This window comes from Kogia breviceps, chromosome 10, assembly GCF_026419965.1.
Source record: "Kogia breviceps isolate mKogBre1 chromosome 10, mKogBre1 haplotype 1, whole genome shotgun sequence".
NCBI lineage: Eukaryota > Metazoa > Chordata > Mammalia > Artiodactyla > Physeteridae > Kogia > Kogia breviceps.
This window is the reverse complement of record NC_081319.1, coordinates 42,300,776-42,319,911: the sequence shown is the minus strand read 5'-3', so window position 1 is coordinate 42,319,911 and position 19,136 is coordinate 42,300,776. Positions and strand designations below refer to the sequence as shown.

At 47.2% G+C, this 19,136-nt stretch overlaps 1 protein-coding gene across 1 annotated transcript in view; it reads left to right on the top strand.

Moving 5' to 3' along the window:
* Nucleotides 1-18,798, top strand: part of LIMD1 (LIM domain containing 1) — a 73,571-nt gene extending 54,773 nt beyond the window's left edge. The window contains exons 3-8 of the mRNA XM_067044463.1: nucleotides 5,508-5,575; nucleotides 8,304-8,366; nucleotides 12,253-12,383; nucleotides 12,999-13,050; nucleotides 13,571-13,639; nucleotides 14,790-18,798. Of these exons, the coding sequence (XP_066900564.1) occupies nucleotides 5,508-5,575; nucleotides 8,304-8,366; nucleotides 12,253-12,383; nucleotides 12,999-13,050; nucleotides 13,571-13,639; nucleotides 14,790-14,927 (521 nt within the window). The 3' untranslated portion in view covers nucleotides 14,928-18,798. The remainder of the gene's footprint in view (nucleotides 1-5,507; nucleotides 5,576-8,303; nucleotides 8,367-12,252; nucleotides 12,384-12,998; nucleotides 13,051-13,570; nucleotides 13,640-14,789) is intronic.
* Nucleotides 18,799-19,136: the final 338 nt, after the last annotated feature.

Sequence of the window (19,136 nt, the reverse complement as noted above, 5' to 3'; positions counted from 1 at the left end):
TCTCCTCTATAGCTTATAGAAATATGCGCTGACAGCCATCACAAATGAATATGACTGTTTAAAGAAATCTTTGTTGTTATCATAAGTGGGAAAAGCTCTTGTTCACTTTGTGTTTCTTACAGTGCTGGAGGGTTCGACACTTTTGCACGTGTGATGATTTTCCTCTATGGTTTTTGGAACAGAGTTAATCTACCCTCTCTATTAAATCAAAAAGCTAATTCCTGCTTAGATTCTTTAGAACTTCCCTGACCCTGTTCCAGGAGCCAGAGCGGGGCGTTCTCCACGCCTTGCCTCAGAAGCCTCACCTCTCTCTAGGAAGTCCTGTGCGTTTCCGGGCGGCCTCCTCCCTCCCTCTAGTGGCCTCCTCAGTAGCTGCAGCCTCGCTTCCCTTCCTCTCATCTGAACCAGGTCATCCCAGTGGGACGTCCCAGAAGCGAGCAGCAGAGCAACGGCGCTCCACGGACTTGCAGCCAGACGGTGTAGGGATTGTTTTCTTCTTAGGGTGGGCGGTTTGTGTCCTTGTCGCCTTGGCTGCCAGGGAGGGACTGGAAGTAGGACATAAGCTCTCACCCCGAGCCTGGCAGGGACACAAGGTAGAAAGGATACTCTGGTTAGTTTTCATTTTCCTTTCTAAAACTCTGAGTCCTGTGGAACCTTTTTATAGAGGGGAAATTTGTAAGTCAGTAAAGTAATTAAGTTTAACTTCCATGGCTGTCAGAGGGTTCTGTTAGTGAACCCTGATATCACTGAGCTGTAGGTACTCATTCTTGTTACCCTAGTTTAGTTGGGAAATGCTTGTGAAGGTTCTAGAATGAGAACTTCCTAGAACAACTTTGAGGTGAGGACAGGAAGGAAAGTTTGGAGAACTAAAGACTTGTAATGTATGCCCCATTGCCATTCACACTCTCACTCCATTAAAGTTTGTTTCAGGCAATAAAAATAATATACATAATCATTGCAGAAAAAAAGTAATAACATCACCATTTCCTTTACTCAGAGATAATGACTGTGTATGAACATATAAGTGTGTATGTATATCCATGTCTGTGTATACACACACACACACACACACACACACACACACAGATGTTTTAACCCCATTTTGCAGTATTTTAAATATTTCTCCACTAAATATTTTTGGAAAACAATCTCTTTTTTTTTGTCTTCACTCTCCTCTTCCTGTTGGAAACACATTCTTTAAAATGGCTTGGTAATAGTACATAATTTATCTGATAAGAATTAGATATTTGGTTGACACTCATTTTTAAAAAAATTTATTTATTGAATTTATTTTATTTTTGGCTGTGTTGGGTCTTTGTTGTTGCGCGCAGGCTTTCTCTAGCTGCGGCAAGCGGGGCTACACTTCCTTGCAGTGTGCAGGCTTCTCATTGAGGTGGCTTCTCTTGTTGTGGAGCATGGGCTCTAGGCATGCAGGCTTCAGTAGTTGTGGCACATGGGCTCAGTAGTTGTGGCTCGTGGGCTCTAGAGCTCAGGCTCAGTAGCTGTGCTGCACGGGCTTAGTTGCTCCATGGGATGTGGGAATCTTCCTGGACCAGGGCTCGAATCCGTGTCCCCTGCACTGGTAGGCGGATTCTTAACCACTGTGCCACCAGGGAAGCCCGACGCTCATTTTTTTGTAAGCTGTTATAAATGATGCTGAGATGAAGATCCTTTAAACAATTTGATTATTTCCTTGGAATAAATTCCTGCAGTAGAATTTTTGGGTCACAATAATCCAAACTTTCTAAATTCTGTTGAAATTTAATATTAGATTTGTCTTAAAAAGCTTGTTTCAGTTTCTGCTTTTCCTTGCAGAGTGGAGAGTGTCAGTCTGTCAATGTCATTACTAACACTGTCATTCTTTTTAGCCTTTGCTAATTGGATAGACAAAGCTTGGTATACTATTTTAGTTTTCAGTTATTAAAAAATATGAGAAAAGTTAAGGATTCTTTTATATTCATTGGTCATTCATACTACTTTTGTCATTTCCCCGCCATTCTTTGCCCAGTTTTAAAATATTGGGCTGTTAATGAGTAATTTGCATATTGGGGTTAAGTTCTGTTTGTCATATAGTACAGGTGCTTTTTCTAGCATGTTGTTTGCCTTTTGGTTTATAGTGTTTCACCTAAAGAAGCTGTGTGTGTGCAGTTTAAAAACGACAAGAAAAAAAGAAGCTACAAGAAAGTGCCATAGGAAATAGTCCTTATTTACGTACCACCCAGAATGCACAAACATTTATATGTTGTCATTTTGGCTTATTTTTAATAAAGGAAGAAGAATATTACAGATAAATTGGAATCATGTTGGTTCCCCCTCCTGTCCCATTTCCCCCTTCCCCAGGGCAGGTACTATTATGAATGGATTGTATGGATCCTTCCAATCCTAGCTTTTATACTATTACCACATATACAAGTATCAATAGACAATATATAGGACTAGTTTTTGTGTGTATGTAACTGACATATACACTCTCTCTCATAATCATGCATTGTTGAACAGTTTTCCTCATTTGCATATGAAGATTTTCAGTTCAATTCATAATGATACATACAGAGCTAGTTCATTCATTTTGATTGCTGTGTAGTATCACATCCATTGAATATAACTCTAAATACTTCCTCAATGTATTTATCAATATTTCCATATTGGTGAACACTGAAGATGCTCTGGGTTTCTCAGTTTTCATTTCAGCCCTGCAGTGAACAGCCATACATGCACCTCTTTCTGCACACTGGGGGATCTTCTCAAGGAGTGTCCCTAGCAGTGTGTTGTGGGTAATGTCAATTTTCAGCTCAACTGGCTCTTGCCAATTCTTCCCAAAGTGGTCAAGCCAATTGATATTCCCACTCATCGTTGTGGTGCATGGGCTTCTCCTTGCAGTGGTTTCTCTTGTTGTGGAGTATGGGCTTCTAGGTGCATGGGCTTCAGTAGTTGTGTCATGCAGGATCAATAGTTGTTGCTTGCAGGCTCTAGAGCTCAGGCTCAGTAGTTGTGGCACACGGGCTTAGTTGTTCTGAGGCATGTGGGATCTTCCCAGACCAGGGGTTGAACCCCTGTCCCCTGCATTGGCAGACAGTGTGAAAGGGCCCCTCTTTTGTCTCACAACTTCACCAAGACAGGGAGTTGTCAGACTTGGTGATTTTTGCCCATCTAGGAATGAGTTATCTTCTCATTGTGGTTTTAATTTGCATGCGCTGATTGGTGATGGGATTGAACATCTTTTTCAATGGTTGTTGCCTAGAGTTTAACAGGTTTTGTAATAGGGAAGAACCTTTGTATTCTATGACAAGTTAATCCTTAAAGGCATGTTGCCTTTAAGCTTAAAGTATACATAATGGCCCATCTCTGGGAACTCGGTCTCCCAAGTAATGCGCATTAAGCTAAAATACCTTTGTTTAGCTCACAGGAAACATCCTGACCAAGCCCACCCATGAATGGCTGCATCCCCCTCTGGAGGCTGACTGGAACCAGGAAATGTTCGGCTTTACTCCCTCCCCTTTAGTATAAAAGAGCCTGAATTCTAACTCAGGCACGATGGTTCTTTGGAATAGAAGTTTACCATCTTCTTGGTCTACTGGCTTTCCGAATAAAGTCGCTATTCCTTGTTCCAACGACTCGTCTCTCCATTTATTGCCCTGTCGCGGGGCAAGCAGTACGAGCTTGGATTCAATAACAGTTTTCTCTTCTCTACACCTTCCTTTGATCTTTTTCCCCATTGGGTTGCTTGTCTTTTTCTTAGGATTATTAATATTCTTTGTATGTTTTAGGTACTGATGCCATGTTGTATGTTGTAGCCATCTTCTTATCCCTGACTTGCCTTTCCTTTTTTTCCATTTATTGCCCTTCCCTTGGTTAGACTGTTACCAAGACCTCTTAGAGGCTGAGTTGAAATTACAGTTACGTCCTCGGGGAATGCAGCACATGCTCAGAGCATTAAAACGTTCTAGAGGAACCCATCAGAGGGTTGGGGAGACATTGAGATAACAGTAAATCTGGCAGCAACTAACACCCCTCAAAGGGTCTGACGAGGTCAGCAGAAGGTCAGGGCCTTCCTGTTAAGCTTAGTATAGAGGCAGGCAAGTGGATGGTCAGTGCATGAAAATCCTTACCGTGCTAAAGTCAAAGACAGTTGCCTGTATTTTCTTGTAATAGCTTTTGTTTTACACACTGAGGTCTTTAGTCCGTCTGGAGTTTTTTGCTTTTGTAGTTTCATTTATTTTTTTTTTTTTGTGGCTTTTCCCCTACATTGATGCTTTCAAAGTCCTCTCTGAGCCCTGATGAGTCTTCATCAGCAACCTCTCCCTCGTTACCTTGTGCTCTTTGCCTGCTCTGGGGCGTCACAGGCAAGGACATCCATTGTGTATGGAGGGGACTTCTCTGTGTCTCAAGCACCGTTAATGTTTTCGACATCAGTGATTTTGGTTTCAGGTGATGTTAGGCCTAAGGAGCTTGACTCCACTAGTGTTTAGAATTCATTCAGTTTTTGAAACTTCCACAGAGTCTGTTGGGTGTGATTTGTGCGTGGCCCTGGAGGTATTCTCAGATCTGGGGTTGCTGCTGACTACAGATCCAGGGTCTCCCACAAAGATGCTCCCGCTTACCTCGAACGGGTGGCCCATTGCGTTTTTTCATAAGGGATCCAAGGAATTGATAGTGTGCTATTCTTGTCAGTGTCCTAGCTCTATGGAAACTAAAGTTACATCTAAGGAGTCAAGGTGCTTTGAATTTTTCCCACTCCCACCCACCCCACTGAGATCAAGAGAAAATAGGAAAAATCATCATCTTTTCAACAGTGTGTATTTTCTGTCGTTCAGATGAAAAAAGATGTGAAAGTAAGGAAGATAAGAGCTGACCAATTTATAGGAATTTCCTGATAGGTTGTCACCAGCATCCCCTGGAGAACATGTCAAAGGTGATGATGCCCAATGTCTGTGGGAAACGGCAGCGTCACAGGAGACTGTTGCCTGGTATCCCCACATGTGGATGCCTCTGCCATCTTGTCACCCAGTATCTTGCTGGCTTCTTTCTCAGCAGAGAGGAAGTGCGAGAAGTGGGTGTAGGATGATTCCCAAGTCAGTCTGCCAGGCAGCAACCACCAGGGGACCCTATCTTCAGGCCTGAGTCTACCTGTTACCAAGGACCACAGCAGCTTTCAGGAACCAGAAACTGTTATCGATAATTGGCTTTTTTTTTTTTGAGGTACGCGAGCCTCTCACTGTTGTGGCCTCTCCTGTTGCGGAGCGCAGGCTCCAGACGTGCAGGCTCAGCAGCCATGGGTCACGGGCCCAGCCGCTCTGCGGCATGTGGGATCCTCCCAGACCGGGGCACGAACCCGTGTCCCCTGCATCGGCAGGCGGACTCTCAACCACTGCGCCACCAGGGAAGCCCCGATAATTGGCATTTTTTGCATGATTATTTCTGCTTTAAAAGATTTTGCCTTTCTTTTCTCTTTTTTCACTGTATATTAACATTTTCTTTTTACCCTGCCTTTGTGTTTTTTCCCTTAGGCCGGAAGCTGAGAGGAAAAGCCTTTTATTTTGTCAACGGCAAAGTGTTTTGTGAGGAAGACTTCCTGGTGAGTTTGTCACCCAAGCTCTCCCTGCTTGCAGTCCTGCCCTGAGTCAGGCGGGGAGCGTGCAGAGAAGCTGGGCTAAGCAGAAGAAGGTGGTTTCTCTCTGTGGTCCCTAGTGCCATCTGGAAGCCGCACTGCTGCAGAAAGGGGTCCTGACTTGCCTTCTGCAGAAGCATGGGGTGGCCCGCGTTCCCAGGCAAATGACAAAATGCAGAGCTTTGTGCTTTTCAGGGACTTTGGGGTCGCTCAGCCTGTCCTCTTGTGCTTTGCCCATTTCTGCCCACTCCACCCAGCTCTTAACTCTCAGTCTGGGACCTGGGCCCCCTTACTTCTCATCCTGCCTGCCTCTCCCACGCATTGAAAGTCTGTCCATGTGCCAGTGACTCCCACGTCTGAACTCCGGCCATGTAGGCGCCTCTGAGGCCAGCTGTTCACAATCTCCCTGCCCATCAGACAGTTCCCAGGGTTGACCCCAGCCCATCTGCCAGCCCCTCCCACTGTACTTGAGAGTCACCTGAAGCAGAAAAGTCCCCTTGCCTGGGACCTTATCTCTGAGAACAGTGTCCTAGGTTCCTCCTGTACCCCTCCTCTTTCCTATCTCTCCTAGAGTGTGGCCAAGCATTGGGCCTGGTGCCACCGCGTCCTCCCCAGGCCTGTGTGGCTCGTGACGTCAGCATGGCTCCGCCGCCCCCTCACTGCTGTGCTGTGTCACTGCCCAGGCCCGGGATCCAGGGTTCAGAGCATGCGCAGGAGCTCTCTGCAGTCTGGGCAGCCTCCCGTCTCACTCACTCTGAGGCTTGCGGCTCTCTGCACGCCATGGCCCCATCCTGTGTGCCTTAGCTTGCGCTGGGTCCCCTGCTTGGAATGTCTTCACCCTTCGTTAGCCCAGATCACCCAACGGCCTTCACGTTCCCCCGCCTCGCCGTGGATCTCCCCTCCTGCGTGCTGCTGCCCCGGGCTTGCCAGTGGTCAGCGTACCACGTGTCTGTTTACAAATCTTTCCCCGACTTGACTGTAACTTCCTAGGGAGGGAGGAACATGCTGCTTCACCTTTACACCTTCAGACCCTAACACAGTGCCAGGCGTGGAGCGCTGCCTGGTCAGTGGGACCACCAATGTGAGACCCAGAGATGGCTCGGGGCCAGCTTCTCCGTGGATGTGTGGGTTGACTCAGTATGACCCGTGTTTGCCGGCAACAGCCAAGCAAACCCAAGGAAATTGCTTCCTGCGTGCCCTCAGGAATCACTTCCTCCACATGTTCGCTTCAGCCTCCGGCGCTGTGTGTTTGTTAGTCAGATGGTGGCACACCAGAGTTGACTGTCTCCCAGTTTCACATCTGATGGGCCAAGTGCCTGTCCTGCTCCTGGAGTCTCATGGGCTCTTGGTGGGCCAGGTGCCCACCCCTGGGCAAAGTCTCGGGTGCGGGACGACTGCGAGGCTCTGATTGGCCAGGTCTGAGCCAGTGCCTTGCCTTGGAACCCATCATGGGGACAGCCCCACGGGAATCGCAGGACCACAGGATGGGGAATGGGGCTGGATCCCAGAAGAAAATAAAGAACTGTTACCCCTAGAATCAGGAGGAAGTGCTGGGCAGCAAAACCCCACACTATGTGGTATAGAGTTGCAGAAAATTCCCCTTTTCTTTTCCATCTTCCTTTCCGTTACATTTCCCTTATTAAGTTGCGTTTGCAATATTTAAGCTTCTAGTATCTTCCAGTGTGTAGTATCTAGTCTGTTTTCTGAGGTGAGTTCCTCGTTTCTTTCAAGACTAGAGCTGTGTGTGTGTGTGTGTGTGTGTGTGTGTGTGTGTGTGTGTGTGTGTTTTGGTAAGGTAAGGTAAATAATATTTATCCAGTTTCTTTGAAGCTAACTGTAAAAGGCATTGGCTTTTTAACCAGACCCAGACTTGAATTTGAATCCTGTCCTTACCCCTTACAGGCTGGGTGACCATGAGAAGGTCACTTAACCTTTCGGAGCTTCCTTTTGCTTACATTTGGGAAATGGTGTAATATACACCTTGCAGAATTGGTTTTTTTTTTTTTTTTTTGTGGTATGCGGGCCTCTCACTGCTGTGGCCTCTCCCGTTGCGGAGCACAGGCTCCGGACGCGCAGGCCCAGCGGCCATGGCTCACGGGCTTAGTTGCTCCGCGGCATGTGGGATCTTCCCGGACCAGGGCACGAACCCGTGACCCCTGCATCTGCAGACGGATTCTCAACCACTGCGCCACCAGGGAAGCCCTTGCAGAATTGTTTTGCAAATTAGAGTGATGGTCTCAAACTAGAGTGTGCATCAGAGTCCCCTGAAGGGCTTGTGAAAACTCAGGATGGCCAGGCCCCACCCCATGAGTTTCCAGTTTAGTAGGTCTGGGGTGGAGCTGAAGAATTTGCACGTCTGACAAGTTCCCAGGTGATGCCAGGAACTCCATTTTGAGAACCACCGGATGAGAGACTGACTGACGCCTCTCTCTGCACAGCCTCTTATGCAGAGCCTGGCGTGTCATGGGTGCCTGGGTGCAGCTGTTGAAGGCGAGTGGTATTAGCATTTGTAATGGCTTTTGTGGCAGAGGATATTCCGTGATTCATCACACTGTTGTCCACGGGGACATGACAGATCCTGTGTAGAGTGACACACCTTTCTGAGAAATTCCTTGTGCTCCTCATGACTGGCAGGGAAGTAGCAAGATTCCTCTGCCCTGCCTGGGTTTAACTTTCTTTTCTCTTTCCACTGCAGTACTCTGGTTTCCAGCAGTCTGCTGACAGGTGTTTTCTTTGTGGACATCTGATCATGGACATGGTGAGTAGGGTCAGCCGAACAAGATAATAGCATGGTGGGAGGGGGAGGCATTCAGAGAAAAAAGAAATTAATAATTGAGAACAGTGTTTCCTACCTTGATTTGTGGCTACATCTGGTTTTATTAAAAGAAGACCCCATGCTCGCTTGCTTGCTGTAGTAGCACCCGCATTTGGCTTTTACTGGAATTAGCATCCTTCGCCATCCAGTCCACATGATGTCATTTCTGCTGGCGCTGTCTCCTTTGGGCTGTTCCTGTCACATCGGCCTCCCTCTGATTTTCCGTGATCCTTGTGGCGTCCCAGGTGAGATGCCAAACGGAGCTGCAGAAATCTCAGCTACTTTGGAATTGGGGGCAGAACGTCAGATAACACAGTTTTTTTCCCCCGTGTACTTCCCGGCTTGATCATTTCCTAAGATGAGGTCTGGGGTCCCGTTGTTAGTTCTGAGATAGCAAAACAGGGAGCAGGTTTTATCCATTCCGTTCCTCGCTCAGCCATGGCTCACTGAGCTTGTGCTGGGCCTCAGTGCCTTTATCTTCTGAGTGGGGACAGTTCTTCCTTCCTGGTCTCCTTTTAGGGTAAGGTTGTGAGCTTAATGAATACAGAGCTCTTATTTTCTCGGGGGTCAAATTGCTCACCATTGGAGAACAGCCCTATCGAATTTCTTTAATATACTGGTCAGAGAAAATCATTATATAACATTCTATTAGTTGAAAGAGTTAAAACCCTCTCTAAGCTGAGCCACTAATTCCATTCTGGAGAAGGGAATTGCTAGTCATTGTTTTTGCTTGTTTGTTTGTTTACCTTTTTTATTGAGAAACAACTCAGGGCGCACATCTTAAGCGTACAGCTGAATGAATTTTTATATATGTATATACCTATGTGTAAAGACCACACAGATCAAGGTATAGAACATTTCCAACATCCAGAAAGACCCTCTCCCACAAAGATCCCCACCATTCTGACCTCTATTGCCCCAGGCTGGTGCTGGAACTTCATACAGGTGGATTCATATAGCATAGATTCCTTTGGGTCAGCCTTTTCTCACTTAGAAAACTGTTTTTGAGATTCATCCATGCGTTGTCTGTGTTGGTAGTTCATTTATTCTCATTGCTAAGTAGAATTCCATTGTATGGATATAGCACCCTTTATTTATCCATTCTCCTGCAGATGGGGACTTGGGTGTTTTCCAGTTTTTGGCAATTTATGAATAAGTTGCTGTGAACGCTCTTATGCATGTCTTTGGCGGACGTAAACACTCATTTCTGCTGGTTTTATGCTGACAGGTATAAAACAGTGAACCAGAGCTGTCCCTGTTTGTGAACAGACGCTGTTGCCGTCCAGGCTCTGACACCGCACGGCACAGCTTGGCCCTGTGAGGCGCGTCCTGTTAAGCGGCTAAGGCCTCCCTAGGAATGTGGCCCTCCACCCATTCCGCCAGGGGAGGCAGGCGCAAGCCACACACCCTCACCCCTGCCTTCCTCAAGTGCCTGCCCAACTCCACTGGGCTCCATTTCTTCAGCAGATTTTGTCCCTGGTTTTAGAGCCCTTCTGACACACCACCACATATGAGGCCAACAGTGTCCAAATTTATGAACATGACTATACACTGTTCTTATCTGTGGGTATCCTAAGCCTTCTTTGGGCCTCAAGGTATTTCATTTACCTATTGCTACATGACAAGCCACCCCAAAACTTAATGGTTTAAAACAACAGTGATTTATTATTTATCATGATTCCATGGGTCAGGAATTAGGTCAAGGCTCTGCAGGGCGATTCTTCTCCATGTGGCATTAGCTGGGGTCACTTACTCAGCTGTGTTCAGCTGATGGCACAAGATGATCTCTCACCCTCCAGGCCCCTCTCCCCGTGGCTACTAATCTTACTCAGTAGTCTAGCCTGGACTGCCTTTCAGCAAGAGAGAGGAAGTAGCAGCTGCCAATTTTCTTACATCCTTGACTTTAAAATCTCAGAACATCATTTCTTCCTCATTCTATTGATCAAAGAAAGTCACAAGGCCAATCCCAATTCAAGGGAAGCGGGGAGCTGAATTTTGGAGACCATCTCTACCTCATGGGATAACATGAAGTCGCACCCCTCTCAGACTTGAAAACTTTCAGCGAATGACTGGTAGTGACACTTATTTTAAAAAATAGAACCCTTAATTGCCACCCAGAATTATAATAATACAGAGAAAGTTTCCTTCAGTTACCATTCGTGGTTCTCCAGAAGAATTCAGCTGTGCAACCCTTGGTGTAAATTGTCTGTCTCTGCTCCATCTTTGTTAGTACAGGGGGATACTCTGGGCTTGGGGGTTGGGCATTTTCCCACATGGAAAAAATTATTACACCTAGTCAGCATGCAGCAAAATGATATCTTTATCCTACCATACTTCTGGCGCAGTGTGGGTTAAATTAATTTAAGGGTCTCTTTCTGCCAAGACAGCATTAGTCTGGGGGCCAAATGCATTCCAAGGTCCAGATTGCCAAGGGGACTCTGAAGCCCAGCCGATTGTTCTTTCTACCTTGGCAGCTTGGGGAGCCTGGAAGATGCGTGAAATCCCAGAGGGGATGAGGAAGCTTGAAAGCTGAGCTTTCAGAGGAGAGCCGGGCTAGCGCGACGTCCTCCCGGTGCCCCCCGGCTGCAGTGTGTGAGGTGTGGCACGGCCAGAACACAGCATGGCTTTCCCATAGGACTTAACGATGCTCTGCCAAGGTTCTCGTTGGTTCCAAGTCCCCTTCCTTCTACCTGTCGGAAGGCTTTCTGTGTGGCCCCACTCAGGGATGCTCATGGCCATTCTGCACATTCCTTGCCTTCGGTGTTTTGGTGCAGGCTTGCTGGTGTTGATTCCATAGTTCTGCTGTTTGTGCTAAGTTTCATGGCGCAGGTAATCGCAGAAATGTATCTGCTACTGAGTCATCAGAGATGCTTTCAACTGCAGATTACAGAAAGCCCAGACTCAACTCAAACCAATGTTTCTCAAACTTTAGCATGCATCAGAATCACTTTATTAAAACACCCATTGCTGGAATAGGGCCCAAGAATGTGCATGGTAAACAAGTTCCCAAGGGTTGCTGATGCTGCAGGTGCAGGGACCGTACTTTGAGAACCACTGACTTAATAGGAAAAAGGGTTTTATCTCACCTAAGAGGTTTGGAGGGAGGCAGTGCCATGGTGAGTTAATTTGGTGACTCGCTGACACCACCACAGACAGGACGTTCTTTCCCTCTCTTCTCTCTCCCACCCTCCGTGTCTAGGCTCGGTTCTGGTTTCAGGATGGTCTCTTACAGTTCCAGGTATCAGTCACATCCAGATCAAATGATGCCGAGAGGAAGAAGGTGCATGGGGCTTTCTCCTCACTGTGTTTAAAAGCAGCAGCAACAAAGAGGCTTTACGTACAATTGGATTTGAGATATTCCGGGGCTGAGTCACGGGCTTCTGGATTATCATGCTGCAGAGTCAAAGCTGCTTAGTAGGGGCACCCAGGAGAGAGAAGTTAAGAGGTTTTTCCCAAGCTCTTCCATTTCCTTGTGGAGTTTCCTTTAATCTTTTTCATGTATTTGCTGCTTTCCATATCTGAGGTGGAGCCTTTCATGGCCCTGCTTTGCATTATTTCCTGCAGAGAATCATGCTTTTTGATAGAGAATCCTCCCTCTGGAGGTTTATGAAGTGCCGGAGAAGGATCCCATTTGGTTTCCTCCTATTTTATACCTGTAACTAGGTTAGCCTTTCCTGCCCCCATCATCTCTTGACTTGGTCCAAGTGAAACTGGGATGAGGGTGGCAGTTGCTCATATGGACCCTCAGCCTGATGTGTCTCTCTCTTCTGCTGGCATTTCCTTCCCTATAATCCCGGCTGAGTCCTGACCTCTTCCTTTGCACCCCCAGATCCTTCAGGCCCTGGGGAAGTCCTACCACCCCGGCTGCTTCCGCTGTGTCATCTGTAATGAGTGTTTGGACGGGGTACCCTTCACTGTGGACTCAGAGAACAAAATCTACTGTGTCCGGGATTACCACAAGTAAGGAGAGCCGCTCGTGTAAGCCACACTGGCCGAAACTCAGCAGGGTGGAGGGTGGGGACCTGCTGAGGTACGTCTGCAGGCTGCTTGTGCTGTTGTCGACAGTGCAGCGAACGTGCAATGGTTTTGAGGGGTGTAGCATGGGCCTTGGGGGTCAGTAGATGCCCGTGCAGACAGGAACTGGTTAAAGAATTATGTTTACTGGAAAAACAGGACCCAAAAACCTATAATCAGATTCCTGGCTAGGCCTCTGGAGGAATGTGCCAAGCCCCGTGGCTCCAGCCTTACCAAACTTCAAAAGGCCCCGATTCAGGGCTGGTCTCCACCACCTTCAGTTTGCCTGGGCCTGTATGAGGCGCAATGAGGCGGGTAAACAGGTCAGCCTCCAGCCCTAGCAGAGTGAGAGGGGGCAAATGCACTTGTTACCGCTGGGGAACAATCCCGAAGCAATAGTCCCAGGAGTGTGCCAGGTCTGTCTTCATAGACGAACTAGAGGGATTCACGTGAAGAGCGATGGGTGGGAGGCAGGGCCGGGCCAGCGAGGAAGGCTCCAGGCACAAGTCTCCCCAAAACACCTCAATATGCCCTTCACTGCTTCTTTGCTTCTCCCGCCAGGGTGTTGGCCCCCAAGTGTGCAGCCTGTGGCCTTCCCATCCTTCCACCTGAGGTAAGATGCTTTTTCAACTCTGCTCCTGGGGTCTTCTTCCAAGAGCTGAATATCTCCCTGGGTCATTTACAAGGTCTGTGTCCTGTCCTTACACCTTTGTAAAAATACTTCTGAAATCTCAACTCTGAGATAAATGGTGTCCTCACCAAGAAGCCCCTTTCTCATTAGCTGCCTTCTCTAGCCCAGTGTCCTTCTTATGCCCTGTTTGTCCCTGTAATTGGGTCAAATTCTCTGACTTGATACTAACTCCCAGATTAGATGATGAGCATATGAACAAGACCAAGTAGGTGGTTTTTTTCACTGTTGACTCTGACATTCCAGATGGTAGCACTGCATCCCTCTCACTTCCTCTCATCTACTACATGTGTCCTTTTTTCTGCTGGTGTTAGTATCCACTACTGATTCCTGCTCTTCTCCTAAGGCCGCCTACTTGCTACCCCAGAACCCTCCCCCACCCTCCTGGCAGCGGAGCCCGATGGGCCCCCAGCTAGCCTCTGGTTCTTGCTTTCCTTTGATCCAGGGCTCAGATGAAACCATCCGAGTCGTGTCCATGGACAGAGACTACCACGTGGAGTGTTACCACTGCGAGGTAGGCCCCTGCCTGCCCTGGAAGACCCCCCAAACTCATCCTAGAAGTCCAAGAGGAAAGCATCACGGGTTGATGGAGGCAGGATGTGGGCAAGGGGCTGCCCTCCAGAGCTGATGGAAGAAGTGGGGTGAAGCCTGATTTGGTGGTGGGGGGAGGAAGGTTGGAGAAAATGCATAAAAGTCTTTACTGTTTTCTCCATGTTTGTAACCACCAAGTCCTGAGCCGGTCACAGCTGCTCTCCCTGAAGCCACAGGGTGGGAGGGTCACGGGGAGTGTGGGCTTCAGGTCCTTTCAGGGAGCCAGATTGCCAGGCAGGTGTGTGATTTGAGGAATAGACTCCCTCCCCTCCAGCTTGTAGTCTGTTCTATCTGCCTGGAACCCCTTTCTCAACCGAGCCCTGAAACTCATGAAGAAACCCCCCTTGGAAACAGGCATGTTGCTGGTTGGTGTAGAGGCAGGTGGGGCCCATCTGTCCCTTCTCTGTTGTGTCACACCCCAGGCTGAAGGAGTCACTGGTGCCCCGTGAATGTCAGGAGAGCCAGAGGTTGTGAAGGGCGCAAACGCGTTAAGTACTCGTGGAATTTCAGCCAGAATTAAGTGGATTCACCCAAGGAAGGAGATTTATTTTGTGATGCTGTGGGTAGGGAGAACAACCAGTGTGGGTGACATAGAGCTTGATCTCACTGCCAGCATTGAAGAAATAGGTGGGAATCACTGTCGGTTGGTACCCCAGGTGCTGGAAAAAAACGTAAAGACACTTGCTCAACTGTGCTTTTATTCAACCCAATATATCCAAAATGTTATCGCTTCAACATGCAGTCGAGAGAAAAAAATTTCCCGAGATATTTTATATCCTTTTTCTGTCCTAAATTTTGGAAATCTGGTGTGTGTGTGTTTGCACTGACACGACATCTCATTTCTGACCAGCCCCATTCCAAGTGCCGGAGAGCTTCATGTGGCCAGTGTTGGACAGTACAGTCCAGACCCTCATTGGGCTGGAGCTGCGTGTCTCCGCACCGGCACTTTTTTTGCCCGGAAAGAATCACACAGCGCCCTCTGCTGGTTGTACGGGACTGTGTGTGGCCTTTGTGTCACTCTTGCAGTCTGTTGTTTTGTTTCGTCACCACTGGATATTTTTGCCTCACCCCAGGACTGCGGTCTGGAGCTCAATGATGAAGATGGTCACCGCTGCTACCCCCTGGAGGACCACCTGTTCTGTCACTCCTGCCACATCAAGAGGCTGGAGAAGGGTCACTCATCCACAGCCCTTCACCAGCACCACTTCTAGCCAGAGCCTCCTGCAGACCTCACGGTGGGGAGGAGGAGCCAGGGTTGCACGACGAGAAGTCCGGGGGTTAATTCCTCTCACCCCTGGGGAGGGATTGGGGTTGAGGGAGTGGAGGGGAGGCAGGTGCCTTTCCTTTAAACAAGGAGGGGATCCCTGCTGGTCTGGGATTATGTATTTTCCAAATGCCTTTCACTGCTGCCACACCCTCATCAGATTACTCAGGAAGAAGCCCCAGCAAGCGCTTGGCATGTGACAGGAGATCTCATTAGTGTGACTGAATGAACCTTCCTGTCCCCTCTGGGAAGAGTTCACACTTCAGTGGGAAAGGTTTGCACTGAAGAGAGATTTCAGCTGCCGATATGTTCAACCCTTTCCCTCCCCTTCGGAAAATACCTGCACCCAAACACCCCCTCCCAACCCCTCCCCCCCCCCCCCACCATAATTTAAGATTTCCTTCCACTCCAGAGCTTCAGTTCTTCTGTAGAATGGCCGCAAATTTTAATTGCATCATTGCAAGAGGGATGCTCTGACGTGTGCTTTGTATCTTAGGAAGAATTCACTTGGTAAAGCAGAGCCAAGGTTTGAAATAAGTGAGATGGGGTTTTCTCCTTGTAGCCTGATAGCATTCTGTGTGCCCCTGGAAATCTTCACTCCTTTAAAGGCAGCTGGCAGCCTGATGGAGGATTGATTGATCCTGTTCTAGGAAAGCGTGCTTTGGGATGAGAACTTGGTGCAGGCGCCAGGCCTCTATTTGCCCGCCTGTTGTGCTTTTTTTCCTCTGGAGCTCTCAAGAATCTGGGACTTCAGAGTTCCCCCTGCAAAGGCTGGTCTCGGGATCTTTTGTGGGGATCCTCTTATGCCTATTTTCGCTTCTTTAACAATGGACTTTGGGGACGTGTGCCCACATACTGAGACCTGACCCCTTATTAATGAGGAGAGTTTTTGTGTGTAAGATCTCAAAGCCAGCCTGGGAGAGACTGCCTGAGCATAAGTTATGATATTCATTTCACAGGTTTCTCTCTTGCCAATTCAGGCATTATGCTTGAAGAAACCAGTATAAGGTACACTGCTTTTGTCTGTCTTTTTTTTTCTTTTTCTTTCTGTAAAAATTGTTTCCCTCTACTTTCAGTCTCCCACACACAAAAAATACCTCACAGATAAGAGCTTCAGATTAAGGAGAAATTTGGCCATCACACTGGACTCAGCCAGTGTGTGTTAGGAACCTCTGGCTTCACCCAGGTCAGACCAGTAGGTCAGGGCACTGTAATCTTAACTAAAGTTCAGCTGGGAAGAGATCTGATCAATACTGGGTGCTCCTGCCTTATGCATTTCATCATGCTGGCTCCCTGGGATGGCAAGGGCTAAGGGAGGGCCACCTACTGGCAGGATTTCAAGGCCATCTCTGCACTGAAGAGGCAAAATGTGCCCTGTGTGTCACACTCCTGAGGCCAGAGGTCAATACCCCTGGGTATTTCAATAAGAAGAAAGTGTGAGAAAAAGGTTGGCTGGCATTTGGCTTCTCAGCCCACGGGGAGGGACCCCGGGCCTTGTCACAGGAGGGCAGGGGCCATCTCATCACTCCCAGCCAGGCTGGGAGCATGGCAGCTAGCATCTGCTCTCTGCCGCCTCACCTCACACCCAGAGGGAGGGGATTGGGTGGCTGGGGCCTTGGAGGGCGTCAGTGGAACCCAAAGGCACAGGGACTCACAGACTATTCACTGGGCCCAGTTCTACTTCTGAACCATGCTTTGACTCAGTTGGTAGCAGTTGCCTGTAAGAAGCACAGACATGGCACCATGGATTGTCTTTTCCATTTTTGTTAAATTCATTCTGCTGGAATCCTTTGGCCAGATGTCACTTCAGCCCAAGCTGTCTGATTCTATTGGTTCCTTTTCGTAGGCTGAGCCTCCTAAAAACCCATGAATGTTTTTAGGAGGGCTAAAAATCCAGGGGGCTGGGGAGGTGAACCCTGGGGTCCCCCCCTCCCTTCCCAGCACACCATCCAGCTCAGCCTTGGCAAGGCTGGTGGGCACATGGAGCCAGCCAGTATGTCTCAACCTGTCTCTGCCAACCTAGGATTATTTCTGGCCTTGATGACACACCTTTGCTCCACTATCAAGTCAAGCAGAGGAAAGAAAATTGCCTTGGAGCCACATCAGAAGTAGCAGGGATTTGTTTGCAAATTGGGTAACAGTTAACCCTTGAACAGCATGGGTTTGAACTGCATGGGTCCATTTATATGTGGATATTTTTCAGTAGTAAATACTGCAGTCAGTACTACACGAGATCTGTGGTTGGTTGAATCCATGCTGCAGAGGGACCATGGTTACGGACGGCCGACTCTAAGTTATATGAGGATTAACCCTTAAGTTGTTCAAGGCATAACTGTAGTTTAAAAATCTGATTCATTTTTTAAATGAAATTTTTAAAGTGGCCTTGATTGAGGCAATTTTGATATCTCAGCAAATATTTTATACTGCTGAAGAAGAACAATAAGAGAATTTCTAGACACCCTAGAAATCTGAGCAGCAACTTCTCTTACTGTCAGTGTCCCTGGGGAGGGTACTGGGTAGGAATCTCCTACCAGTTTTGTCTCCTCCTCAGGCCCTTGCAAAAAAGCCATGAATTAGATGCCCACTTACCTGGTATTTTAAACTTTCTATAAATTGTTAGCCAAATAGAGCTATAATGGGGTTGTATTTATAGGCATGTAGAAAGAACACGCAAGCACTTCATAGACCAGGATGAATAAGTTTGTTTTAAAAGGTAGAGCAGATAGCCTTATCTTGAGTTCCCTAGATGACTCTTGGACTTTAGATAAACAAGAATTATGGCCTGATTCCAGATGCCAAAGCCAGCCTCCAGCCTTCTCCCTTGCCTCACTTTGCCCTCTAGATTTTTCTTGTCATTGTTTCCCCCCCAGCTAGGATCATTCAAAAATGGCCTGAGTGATCTGAGAAAAGCCAGAAATGCAGTTTGGCCTGTCATAGCAGGATCCTCTCTCTCTGACATTATCCTCCCATCTGTGGTTGAGTAGAGATTGATTTGTTCATTTTTCACACAGAAGGGCATTGAGTCCTGTTGGGTCATTGCCTGCCCTTGGCGGCAGGACTTTCCATTTCTCCGTGGTTAGTGCTTGAGGGAAAGCCTCTTTTGGCTGAGTCCACTGAAGTTGTACCACTGAGTCTGGGTGTCCGGTGGGATTATCAAGGAGTTCTGATTGCTTTCAAGTACTGCCATCACCTTGCTTCCGTGGACTTGAGTTACCCAAGATGAAAAACAGACATGTTAGAATTTGAGAGAATGATCTGGAATTCACACTCCTTTGCAGGATGTTTTTGTGTGCCGTTTCCCACATGTGTGAAAGTATGAGAGCAATGATGGCTGCTAGCGCCCTTGCAAAGAATGTGTTCAAGACTTGATCCCAAACCATTGTTGCCTGATGATGCACTTGTTAAAACTGTCAACCAGGAAACCAAGTGCTTTGTATTCTCCTTTGTGCCAGGAATGAGTCCTAATTTCCCAGTTACTACTGGAAGTAATTTTTAAAAGCAATAGGAAAAAGATGAGGAAGATGTGTTAGCTATCAATTGTTCTGAGCCAGAACTGGACAGATGTGGGAAATTTCTATATAGTGTATGAAAATTTCACTCTGCAGGGAAATTATTTTCCCCTGTGTCTCTTCTTTTACTTTAATTGATTCAAAATATTGTTCCTGTAAAATTATTCAAAATTTTACTGTTACTATAAATTATTCAGAATATTGTTACTATAAAATTATTCAAAAATTACTGTTACTATAAAATTATTCCAAATATCATGACAATAAACTGCCTTAATTTGTAGACTATTAAAGTGATCTCCAACATAATCATGTTTACTGGGTGTCCTTTTGTGTGTATGGAGTAAGCAGATGGGGCTTTTTGCTAATGGGATTTGGTCTTTTAGAGCTCTGGATTCTTTTTTTTTTTTCTTTCTTTCTTTTCCATTATGGTTGATCACAGGACATTGAATATAGTTCCCTGTGCTATACAGTAGGACCTTGTTGTTTATCCATTCTGTATGTAATAGTTTGCAACTGCTAATCCTAAACTCCCAGTCCAACTCTCCCCTGCCCCCTTGCCCCTTGGCAACCACAAGTCTGTTCACTATGTCTGTGAGTCTGTTTCTGTTTCGTAGATAAGTTCATTTGTGTCATATTTTAGATTC